General features: G+C 32.5%; 1 protein-coding gene across 1 annotated transcript in view; it reads right to left on the minus strand.

Moving 5' to 3' along the window:
• The window catches only part of LOC126978531 (protein scabrous), a 30,987-nt gene that overhangs the window by 3,953 nt on the left and 13,772 nt on the right, over positions 1-13,262 (minus strand). The window contains exon 3 of the mRNA XM_050827446.1: positions 10,444-10,611. Coding sequence (XP_050683403.1) covers positions 10,444-10,611 — 168 coding nt within the window. The remainder of the gene's footprint in view (positions 1-10,443; positions 10,612-13,262) is intronic.

The following is a 13,262-nucleotide window of genomic DNA, read 5'->3' on the forward strand; positions in this document are numbered from 1 at the left end:
TTATAAATAATAAAAAAATTCAAAACTGTTTATGGAGTATGATATATTTATATATTTTAATTAATCTACATAGGTATAGTCGCGGGTAGCAACTGAAATTTAAACGTAGTAGGTGATCCTGCTTGAAGGTTGAAGTTTTCACCAACGCACAAAGATGCTCTCGGTGCACAGAAGGGTCAACAGGATCACAAGAGGCAGTTATTTTGCGACACGTAGTGTGGAAAATAATAAGCCCTTCACACCGGCGCGCGCGGATTTAAATATATTATTATATAGTTGAATATTTTCAAGTCTGATGTAAAAAATTAATTTGTAATAATTTTTCTATTAAAAATTGAATTAGAGTACCAACCTACAGTTATGACCTAATACATAAATCATTAATGCTTGACGCACGGTTTGTCACCCTGACTAAGCATGAGACAGTGCACGTGTTATACCGCTTGCTTGTTACCGATATCGGTATTGATTTCTTTTTAACTATTTTTCATATAATTTCCAAATATTACTAGTTCTTCTACTGACTTATTCCGAATAAACAAATTTCGCTTTTTGATGATACCTGTCCCATAATAGAATTCATTATCATATTCGATTCTCACATGTTTAAATTTAATTTTGAAGACTCACAACTTTGTGGGGCTACAAGTCCTTCAATTATTTTTATATTAATAGCAATCTTCTTTAGGATATTAGTATCCTAAAGAAATCCAAGGTTTCAATGATTATCTTATAAAAAAAGATATTTTTTTTTTTTGGTTTTTTTTTACAAACGAGCGTAAGGGTTGGTGTTAAGTACCCACATTCTCTTGCAATACCAGAGCAATCACAGGAGCGTTGAGGGCCTTTAAATTAGAATTATTATTACTTTGATAAATTGAAGAAAAGATAAATAATGCTTGCGCTCATTCATTGTAAACGCTTCAACGATTGCACGCCTTCTTACTGAATGTCGTCTTCCTTTGACACCTGATGCTGCAAACTTTCATTCAGTTTATTACAAGGTTGAGTGAGAGTCGAGTTACTTTTTAACCTGAGAATCGGGCGCACTTACAGATAAATAATGCGCCAGCTCCAGGGCGAATATAAGCAATGCACTTCTGCTTGTATTTAAATTAAATTTCTTGGATAACGCATTAAAAAGTAAGGCTGTTATTAAAGTGAAATTTTTATTACATCGTCTCATACTTTTTCGTCTGTGTGTTGCATGTCGCGTGACGGTCGGGCGGCGCATATTGGATGCAATTGCGTTCCGGTGGAAGAGTAGCTTCGAACCCTACACACTTGATAGAGGTTTTTTTATTTTATGAAAATGTAAAACATAATAAGTATATAAATTTGTTTCTTTTTCTATGCTGATATTAATACCTATGTTATTTCGTGAAAAAAAGTTTCACTTGCATCATAAAACCACACAATTGCTTTTTATTATTTGGAATATAATTAATACTAAAGCAAAATTATTTTACCGTAACACTTTAAATAGAGTTAAGCAGGTATAGTCCGTGATCCTTAGTTACCATAACAACAGCCTTGGTTACTGCGCTGTCGGATAGAGATGATATCTATTTTACACACACATGCATTGACACGTGGACACAAACACCACGTGAATTGAACAAAGGGATTGCATTTTTAAATGGCATTTTCCATGCTCTGTTCTGCGGCGAGTTTATCACGCGCCAACATAATGAAATTATTTAAAGTTTTATTACCCGCGATCAGAGTTTTTACGATTTGCATTTGGTATACTAAATATTCATGATTTCAAGTCTTTTATTTTGTGAAAATTCATTGAACATTATTTACTGAGCATATACGATTGAATTACACACTAAATATTATTGTTGAACTTATATATAATTGTGTTCAGCGTTATTTTTGTGTAGTCAGTGGCACATAATGGTGTAGTATGGGGGGTGATCTTTCACCATCGAGGCATCTCATTATTATTTATTATAATGAACCTTATGCCGTAATATGTACCCGTTGATAACGAACCTTATGTTGAGAACAATACTGTTTGATTATACACACGCATGTGAGCGTTGGCTTATTGATTACCATTAATTAATAATAAATTTGGAAAAAAATAATATTGTCACATGTAAAACACCACCTGTTAATATTTTTTATGAATACGAATGAATAGTAGGAAATGTAAAGAAATACCTACAGATTGGAAAGTCCAGAGTGAAATTATATACATATTATGTCGCTACTACTATGCGGTTCGTTATTTATAATGCGTGTTCCATATTAACAAATTTTACAAGTTTTGCTGCACCTGTTGCCTCCAAGCTATTACTTACGCAATGTTATTTAAATAATTAATAATATGGTGGCTTCTCTTTAGTCAGTGGACGATACCGTATACCGATATACATATTCAAGTCATAAGTAAATTAAGAGAGTCGACAAAAGATATCAGCTTTCTGCAAAACGAAGTATACCTACTATTGTAAGAATAAGAGGTAAAATTTTGTTAATCTAACAGGAGTTTGATCTAATTCTACGTTCGCATGACACGCCTTAGATGCCATCCTCATCATTTGTATGTGTGGCACTCCACTACAGCACGGTTTTAAGGAATTTTCTGCCATATACAACAAAATAATTCTTTGCGTGTTTTTAGGACGTTGCAACACCTCCCTAAATTGCCGGTAATGTTCCTGTGATTTTTGGTGGTGTCGCGGAAAAGGTTGCTCTTGTTGTTCCGCTCGTTGGACCTTCTCTTCCACAAAAAAGTTACAATGTTTACATTTTACAGAAGCTTAAATTAATATTATGATACAAGTTAACATTGAAGGGCGGCTCTTTGTTTTTAAAAGTGTTCTTGTAAATAGCCACGGCTTCCAACAAAGTTATTAACTTGTTTTGGTTCAAATTAAACATTGTATACATTTACATTCCAAGTACTAAGGGAAGTCAGTTCAAATAACAATTACTAGCTACTGTTTTCCTGTAACGCTTATCAAGATTAAAAAAAAAAAACAAAATTAAAACGTTGAATCGAGAATCAGTAACAAATACCTATTAATATTCTCAAGCTTAATATAAGCTAGGTATTTGATTTGACGCTACTGCAAACTCGATTTGAAGTTTGGTTATGAACAAGCGGTTAACTTAATTAGTGCCGACGATTAACTTTCGTGTATTTTGACCAGCACAAAAACTGTAAGACCACCCAGTTTATATTTTTTGCTGATATTCAGTTTCCAGTGTCTGTTATATGATGCTTTTGCATTCCGACAATAGTTTCCCATGATTTCAATATACAACCCAACCAAAAACTATGGAGTTGGTAATATTTTAACTTTAACCAATATCTATGTAACTAATGAAAAACAAAAAAATAACTCATTTTGTTATTGAATAATCTTTTCATAATGACTCTGTTCAAGTTAAATTCAAGATTCATACTATGCAAACGGTGAATACTTAAACATAAACTAGGGTGATAAATATTATATACCGGGTAGAGCTATCTAACCTTAATCGTAAAGAAAAATTTCTTAAATTTAAACTAATTGAAATCATGAAATTTTCAAACAAATAATATGTTGAGGAAACAAAATTTTAATCACCCTAAGTGGTCGCATAACACGCCATGAACTAGGTGTCAATGGCTACGCTAGCGCGCGGCTACTAGATTTCTTACAGGATGTTCGGAAATGATATTATGGACAATTGATTTATTTAGGTATATCATATTATTATTATAATTATAGCACCACGCTATATAATTACCCGTTAATTTTGTATATTTACTGACACAAAAAAATGTCGAATATAACGTTGATTTTGAAATAAGATCAATAAACAAAGAATTTTTTTTTAAATTATTGAAATGTTCCCTAAATGGTCTCAAATCTTGTAAACACCATTGATATTTAAATTCCTGTACTAATTCATACATTTTTTAACAATATTTGAATAGGCTTTAAATTATCTAGTTGTACTAAATAATGTTTTACATTATACATACACCCTTGTATTCGTTAGAATTTGGACTGAATGATGAATTTTCGTTAGGGTTTGTTTTATGAAAATAAGGTACGTTCAGCTAATAGTAATTGACACGCCCTGTCCATTACAATGCAGCGCCGCTCAAGATGATTGAAAAGCCCAAAAATTCTAAGCGACACTACAACTGCGCTCGTCAACTTGAGACATAAGTTGTTAAACACAGTAATGCTTATACATTACTGCTTCACGGCAGAAATAAGCTGGTACCAAGGTAGCAACGCAAACTCGTCAACAGCTACTGTACCTTGTTCTTACCAATGATCATAAGGAATGAAGATAACGTTCATACTTGTATTTAAAATGAAGTTCCTCTTTTTTTAATTTCAATACTCCAAATAGATGTTTCACGTTCAAAGCAACGGTCGTATTCTCCGAAATAACTTCACCCGATATTTCGTATATATAAAGTTTGAATCGTAAATATCGGAGCGGGCTTAATACCTTGTTATGTTCCCAACGAGTCTACTCGTCTGAGTCAAGTTTGCAGTAACAAAGGTATTCGATATTAGGTAAGGTACTCGTAAAAGCGGGTTGGGCCAGTTCTCGGTACTCGGCAGTCGTTACGAGGATGGAGAGGAGTGTTCCATCGGCTCGCTTTGTCGCTTTGTCCTGCTGCATCCATTGTACCCAATTCAATAGGATTTCCGCGTTTCGCTTGCGATTCCCAAGGGTTTGCGCATTGATGACAGTTTTTGCGATACCTTTCATTATAAATAACTGAATATTTATAAAACCCACAAAACTCGTAATTTTAAAAGCGTACACTTTAGATTTTACATTATTCCAATACTCTATTATTTGAAATGAACTCCGTTTGATGTAAAGTATTTCTGTTTTCATTTACTTATATAATTCTGCTCCTTTTGCTGTTCATATAATTTCTAGTAGAAGGCATAAAAAACATTAATTTTCCCAAAATTGATTCCTTTAGAATTATTTTTAATGTCGTTTCTAATATACTAGATACTACTACCGCTTCGGAAAGAAATGGCGCTCTGAGAGAGAAGAAGCGGCGCCACTCTCCCAGAATTCTTTTTTTTTTGCATTTTAGTATACTGCACTAGCTGACGCGACAGACGTTTTTCTGTAATGGCAACGGTTACTTAGTATGAGTGGATGTAGGTGGCGTTCCATAAAATCCGTTCTTAATTAACCTTTACTCACCGAAAGGAATATTCCTTCCAAATATCGAGTCTCTACGACTTATGGTGCTAGAGATATCGTGATGAGTCAATACATCGTATCGGTGGACATCTCTTATATAGAAGATTAGATTGGAATATAGAACTCCTCCAATCTCAATCTACCTTTCATATACCACTTTGTAGTACAAAATATGTTAAAAACAAATTTATTAGAAGATCGTATTACCTACAATAACACAATAAGCAGCTTTATTATCATTAGCGTATAGTTTATTTTCTTATGTTTATGATTTAAATATATAATATAATTTTGTGTGACTTTTGATTTGAAAATCAATTCCAAATTGTTCTATTATTATTATTAGTTATATTGTCTAAGGGTGGCCCTTAGACAATATAACTCAAATCGATTCTTAAGAAATTTTTCTCAAAAAAGTACCTATTATAATGTTTGATAAAGTTAATATTTTCTTTACCACTACAAAATTACATAAATCGGTTGAATAGTTAAGGCATGAAAGTGATATTGTTAAGATATGCAGATTTAATTGTAATAAGGAATGGTTGTTGCGTTGCGAAGTGGACGGTTACTTCGACCAACGGCCGCGAGCACCATGCGTGAAGCATTCGCCCCACCACACCTGTCGTCTAGTGCAGGGGACTCAGTACCACCTCGCCCTACCCCACGGCATCTAACCGATATCACTCCATACACTCTTTTTATGACAGTAAGGGAAGAGACGAACAGAACATTCAACTAATAGTAATTGATACGCCCTGCCCATTAAAATGTCGCTCAGGATTCTTGAAAAACTCGAAAATTTCTTAACGGCACTACAATAATTGCGCTCGTCACGTTGAGACATAAGATGTTAAGTGTCATTTGCACATTAATTTCACTAGCTACGGCGCCCTTCAGACCGAAGTACAGTAATGCTTACACATTACTGCTTCACGGCAGAAATAGGCCCCGTTGTGGTACCCGTAATCTAGCCAGCATTCGGTGCAAAGGATCCTCACACTTTAACCTCTCAACTCAAAACAAAGCCCGGATACGCAAAAAGCCAGATTTTACCTGGATTCCCCAGGAAAAATGATTAGTAAAATCTTATAAGCATGATGAAATTTTATCTCCTAACACTTAGGAGTATCGGAGTAAGGTTTCCAAGATCCGCATATAAATGATACTACTATAATTAAGTAGATTATAAGTATATTGTAAATATTTTAGACTTCATAAATAAAATTTAAAATATGTTTTTTTTTATTAACCACATCTTCAAAACTATTTTGAAGCATTTAAATTGAATTAAGTAGATCCTTTATTTTTTTTAAAAGGAGTTTGCACAAAGTGAATAGTTTCCATTAAGTAACTTGTATAACTATCACAGATTCAAAACTGGTGCCGAAAAATATTATTCAGTGCCTCGTACATTTTTTTAACAATGGCTTTTTCAGATCGGACCCATCAGATTATATATGCCAGAAAAAAACATAAAAAGAACTTGTTTAATTAAGTGAGTGACCTTAAATTAAAATAACAAATTGTTTACAAGTTACTGCTATGAATAAAAATTGTTAAAATAATTAACAAACAAAGAAGGATTCTAATTAGGAGTTCATTTCTTTGAGATCATGACAGTATCTAGTAACAAAGCAAAAGCTTCTTTGCAATTTCCTCTCTGATATCATCTGAATCTGACGTATCATTTTGTTTATACAATAAAATATTGCTCGCATTATTTGCTTTTACATTACGGGGAGCAACCTAAGGTTCATATAACGATAAGTGATCACCGCTACACAAGCTCACTGGTATCACATAAGGAATAACAAACTCCTAATTTTAAGAAAAAATTCAGAATGTTTCAGTGTATGATAAATAATAAACGTATGGATTACTTGTCTTAAAATGTTTGGCTATCTCTACTCATTGTATATTTATGTTGTATCAGTTTAAATATATTGTAATTAATTTCTTAAAAAATGAAACTAGAAATGTTGAGTTGAGTGGTAATGTATTTCTTGCTACTTATTCTCATTTAAAGCTCAAACTTTTCCTAAGTGATGGTAAATGTGATAAGAAAAAAATTCTTTTGACATTCATAAGTGTCCTTTCCTTGACTTAGATGAATAAAGTGGTTTTGATTCGTTTTGAGGTCGGTATTTTTTTGTTTTGTCAGTAACAACTATCCCCATAAACGATCACCACCCTTGGAATATTATATTAAATTAAAGAAAAAAAAAATTAAACAAATGTCAATTCTGCAATTTGAAATGACGAATATCACTATTTATTAAAGTGAAACTTTTATGAAATCGTCTCAAACTTTTTCGTCTGTGTGTTGCATTTTGCGTGACGGTCGGGCGGCGCCTATAGTTCGCAGCAGCTGACTGTGTAGTGTATAGACTATTACTCATTTGTGCCAGTGCTCCACGCTATATTGTTTGTTTTTAATATTTCCCATTATCATTCCAATTTTCCAAGTATAAAATTAAGATTGATAAAGCGATTTATTATATTTTTACCCTTTATGGAATATTATTCCAAAAATTTTTAGTTAAATGTCTATAATGTGAAAAAATGTTTCACTTTTACCGTGATTTCATAAAACCACACAATCCTCTTTATATTATTGTATATCATACATACATACATTACACAATAGTAGCGATCTGCATGATATATATATATATATATACTACCAATTAAAGCGTGTCATTGTTAGACCGGAAACGCAATGAAGGGATTTGCAGTACGGAATGACGACGTATTTTGTTAGGTTAATTTGTCAGGGGAATGTTTGAGGCACTAGATTCCCTCGACAAACTCAGAGTTAGGTAAACTCTCTTGAAACTTCCCATTTATCAAGCCTGTATGTAATCAGAGCGTTTCCATTAAATGAAATATTAAAACAACTATATAAATTCACGTGTGCGGTACATAGTAGATGCATTACAGTTGATGCACTTAAGTAATGAAAAATATTATGATAAATGTATCTACGACTGCACTTCGTGTGATAATTTCCCTAACCGTGCTGAATGGAGTCATCCCTATTGTGAATATATCCTCTGTTAGAACTTGTGAACGACCAAATTGAATTTGATACACGCTTTTGAATTAACTGGATTGCATGTGAAACTATTACTTATGGGAATTTGTAAATTCCCTAAAATGGATTTATTCTCGTTTGTTCAACTATCAACTTTATATCCAGTATATTCTATATCTAATTGGGACTTACGATATTATGTTTCGAAGCTATTTGACTTTACCTAAGCCACAAATTTTCATGAACATAATATGTGACACACAACCTCCATTTCTCCAATCGCTTTTCAGGCAGTATTATAGATAATAGGACACGGGTTGGTAAAAGTTATGTGTGCAAACTATCCAAACATTAATCAAGTCTTTCTTACGAGTATATATCTCCGGTGTCACCAGAGTGTGTAAACTTTGCAAAAAAAACAAAATTAATATCAATGTATGCTGTATATATTTGAAGTCTGCATCTTATTATGACACAGACTCTAAATGTACTGATGAAAAAATCCCAATGAGTCCATCTTACTCTTGATGCCTCTTTGATGTGTATTAGAAACACACGGTATAGTCGAGATGTCGCACTGAATATGAAATTGATCGTTTCCGACTTTAGCAAAGGTCGTGTATAACACTTGGATTGGGCTTAATTATTTTTAATATTCTGACTTATTAGTATCTTAGTTACGACTATATTACTTTAAATAAGTTAATATATTATGTATTTCATTCTTGCATATGTATTTCAACTAACGGCTTTAATGAAAATTCTCAATATGCCTATGCCGTTTGAGAACAAACTAGTCGATTATGTTATATTTGTTCTTTGAGCAACACGTATAAAGTTTGTAGCGAATGCGGCTAAAGTATCAATGCGATTAAGGTGTCTAAGTTTGCTATGCAAAAAGGATTATAACTTTTTATATATATACGAGGATTTCTCACTTGGACATTCCACCAGAAACTTCAAGGCTTTCAGAGAAGTAAAATATGTAATTGTACTAACATAAAAACTAAATTGAAATTGAACATAATAACTGCATATTAAAAAAAGAATCAGTCCATTATGAATTTATTTGAATGAGTATGGCGCACTTGATAAGAATTAAGACCACTATTGAAATACTAACTCCCAGTTTAATCGAATTCTATTGAAAGCCGTTGAAATGGAAATTCTGAAAATTATTTTACAGAATATCGTATTTAATACTAAATACGCAACCAAAAGCAATTAAAATAATCATTATAACGGAGAACCTTACTAAAGGCGGATGTATAATAATATTTATTTAATATGTATTAAAACTTCATTCAACGCTAAGAAGATATTTTTAATTGGTTTCCAAAAACCGTTTTTAAACGATAAGCTCATACCGCCATTTAGAATTTTGTGTGACATTATAATATATTATTTATCTTTTTTATATGATACTAACATATATCATATTATATATAAACTAAACGTGTAGGCATCCATAATTTCAGCCTATTTGATTCTACATAAATCTTTTTTTTAATTTAATTTTTTTTTCAGTGAAAGACTTTAAAGGAAACCTATAAATGTTTTGCGTGAAGATGACCAACTGGCTCTGGGCCAAATGCGCACGTCGAGTTAGTGGTACAGGTTCAAAAAGTTTGAATCCAAACCATTTTCATGCAAGACAGGCGCATATAAGATACATAGTTCAGGGAAATAACCGTAAATACCATACACATTGCTGAGTTTCGCTTATATATCAAGAATTTCGTTTTCCGTATGAGATCGATGCATTCGTTTTAAGAAATTTCTCGAACCATCCCATACATTCCATGTCCGTTTAAACTTCCGATAATAATCTCGATGTTATATTAAAATGGTGCTGGAAAAAAGTTGAACAAAAAAGCACTTGCTGACTAGACGATATGGCTACTTACATTCTTAGATTCACAACAAACAAAAGACAAATCGACGAGATTTGATCCGCTAACTGTGATTTCGTGTAAGGACTTGTCCACACACATGGAACTCTCGGCGTGCCAAGGCGATTTTTTTAAATAAACTACTACTACGGTGCCCTTCAGACCGAAACACAATAATACTTACACATGACTGCTTCACGGCAGAAAGAGGCACCGTTGTGGTACCCATAATCTAGCCGGCATCCTGTGCAAAGGAGCCTCCCACTGGTAAAAAAGCTACAGTAATAAGTAAAAATTGTTAGCAACTTGAACATATCTTACCTCGTCTTGAAGTTTCTCAATTTGCGCCTTCAACTCCGCGATTGTTTCTTTTATCTGTTGGCACTCGTCCGTCAATTCGACGACCTTGTTGTCCAATTTGTCAATCCTATTTTCATGGGTTTTCGTAAGCTGCGTCAAGTCGGAAGCCTCCCCTAACGCTAAATTCAGCTGTAACAAGATTACTTTTTAGAGGGCAGACAGTATAATATATGTATGTATATTGACACACTTTTACACAAATTATCTAGTCCCAAACTAGGCATAGCCTGTACTATGGGAAGAAGACATTGATATATTTATACAATATACTTACTTAAACATACATAAATACATATAGACACCCATGACTCGGAAACAAATATCCATATTCATCATATAAATGATTGCACCTACCGGGATTCGAACCCGGGACCTCTAGGTAGTCAGGGTCACTAACGTTCATATGGGTCGTCAATGTATAGTTAAAAGTGTTATTAGTGTAGAATTTGTTGTAAGTACATATTTAGAAAATGAAGGGAAGGGCGTCTTTTACGCGAAAGATTTATGAACGATAAATTGGCAATGAATGTTTATTATAACAGCAATGCTTTTTGTGTGTTTAATATTAAGCAATACTTTATTAAACTATAACACTTATTTTTTGGTTTTTATACAGCGTTCTTGTACCTCGTGTGTATCGTGAGCCTTACGGTTCATATCCACCAAAAATTAAAACACTCTACCCTGTTTTATATATTCAAAGCGGCAATTATTGAGCTTCTTACAGAATCTTCTGAAGATAAGCAACAGAACAAATCCGCTGTAGTTTTAAAAAATGTTAATGAATTATCAAAAGTGTTCCTATGAATATTCACGTTTTAAATGCGTTAATTTTATAACATCTTCACCTTAGTTTCAACTAAATAGCATTCAGGAATATTTTAAAACGTTAGAAAGTTTATGTAATCGCATTGTAATTATTTTATATTATCTTTAATTAAGGTCTTTATTTACAATATTGATATTTTAAATGAGAAAAAAATGTGTTTTTAGTCATCAAATAATACGATACAAATTATCGACGGCCGCTAAACCTATACTTAAATCACTATTGAAGGCAAATATAATACGCATTGTACTTTGATATTGGTCAATAATTACAGTGTAAATCCATTATTAATTAAACGAGGTTTATAATTAAACTGAAACATAACCTAGTTGTGTTCCTCTCATCATTTGCATTGTTTAGTAACTATCTATAGTACTCACTATGTCATAAATCTGTTGTTCTTGGTTCTTTTTCATATATGAATACTGGTGATTAATTATATTTTTAAACTATTTTACAAAAGGTTTGACAAGTAATTTTTTATAGCTTACAGATAAGATAAGAAATAGAAATAGTTACATAAAAAAATTGCGTGCGTGCAAAGCACACTTGTCAGAAGTGAAACCTGCATTGTGCAGGAATCTGTAAACTGTATATGAAGTCCTGGTTCATGCTGATAGGATGACACATGATTTCAACCGCTGTGAAAGACATTACTATTACTGCTACCATTTTTATGTCGTACTGAAGTCTATGTGTAGTAATACGTTGTACTCATGTCGTCAGAATATATTAAGGTATACTCGCGTCATAAATAAGACAATCTCTGCTTCAACTATGATCGCCTGGTACTAAAACACTGTATAAAATATGCTTTATATCTCATTTCCTCCCACGTTAATTTTTATGAATTTATGTGTGTCTCTTTTTATTGTCGCGATTTTAGTTTTATCGACTTCAAATCACAACGATACTAAAGAAGTTTTCACTTCAATAAACACCACATATATAGTTATTATGTAATACAAATTAACTATAAATAAAATACGGAAAACAAAGGACGAAAAGTAGTGATTAGCAAATACAACAATGTCTCATGAGGTGTTTTTCCAAATACGATTTATTACCGTTCTCTTGAAATGGTTAATTCTACAAGGAATACGATGTTACTTTGAAGGTCCCTGAGACATATCGTTTCAATGGTGAGAAAAAACAGAGTGAGCTTAGTATTTAGAGAGAGGAGATTTATACATGACTATATATGGACAGAATTGAGACCAGCCTTTTAGGAGGTAGTTCTATATATATATATATATATATATATATATAGCCACATAATAAAGTGGTCAAAGCGTTTAAAGCAGTTTTCACATCTACATTACATTAGTTTGCAAGTAAACGTTGAATGATGCTAAAATACTATGAATGCGATTCGGAAATATTATTCCCTCTTTTTTTTATTAAAATATAGTATGATAATGCCTTATAATTGGGTGCAAGCGAAATTAACCCCAAATCTAAAATGCCCATTTTAGGCTTTCAAACGCCCAGTTAATTACTTTTACCTAAAAAGACTTCATATGTTTCTTCTTTTATAAAATATTTTAAAAAACTTGCTACACTTTTATACATAAAATGAGTAACGCAACGATATTTTACAATACAAACTACAATAAGACGACATATTCGAATGTGAGGAATCAGTGCTGCCAATTACTAATTACGAAACGATATACTTGTTTTGTAATGGCTAGTAGATTTTGACTTTCAATAAGTGATGTCACATCCTATTTATAATAAAAATATTTGAATTTGAATATGAATCGATTTTGAACCTGTTAATAATAATCTAATTTGTCACAATATGATATCGTATTATTGTTGTCCTCACACAGGTATAATTAACAGGATAATGTGAATAGCTTTTGTTTTATAATGATTGGGCGTGTTTTCATGCAGCTATACCTAATTTATCTACCTATTACGATAAAGGATTTGATGGAGTAGTAAA

The sequence above is a fragment of the Leptidea sinapis genome, chromosome Z, assembly GCF_905404315.1.
Source record: "Leptidea sinapis chromosome Z, ilLepSina1.1, whole genome shotgun sequence".
NCBI classification, from domain to species: Eukaryota; Metazoa; Arthropoda; class Insecta; order Lepidoptera; family Pieridae; genus Leptidea; species Leptidea sinapis.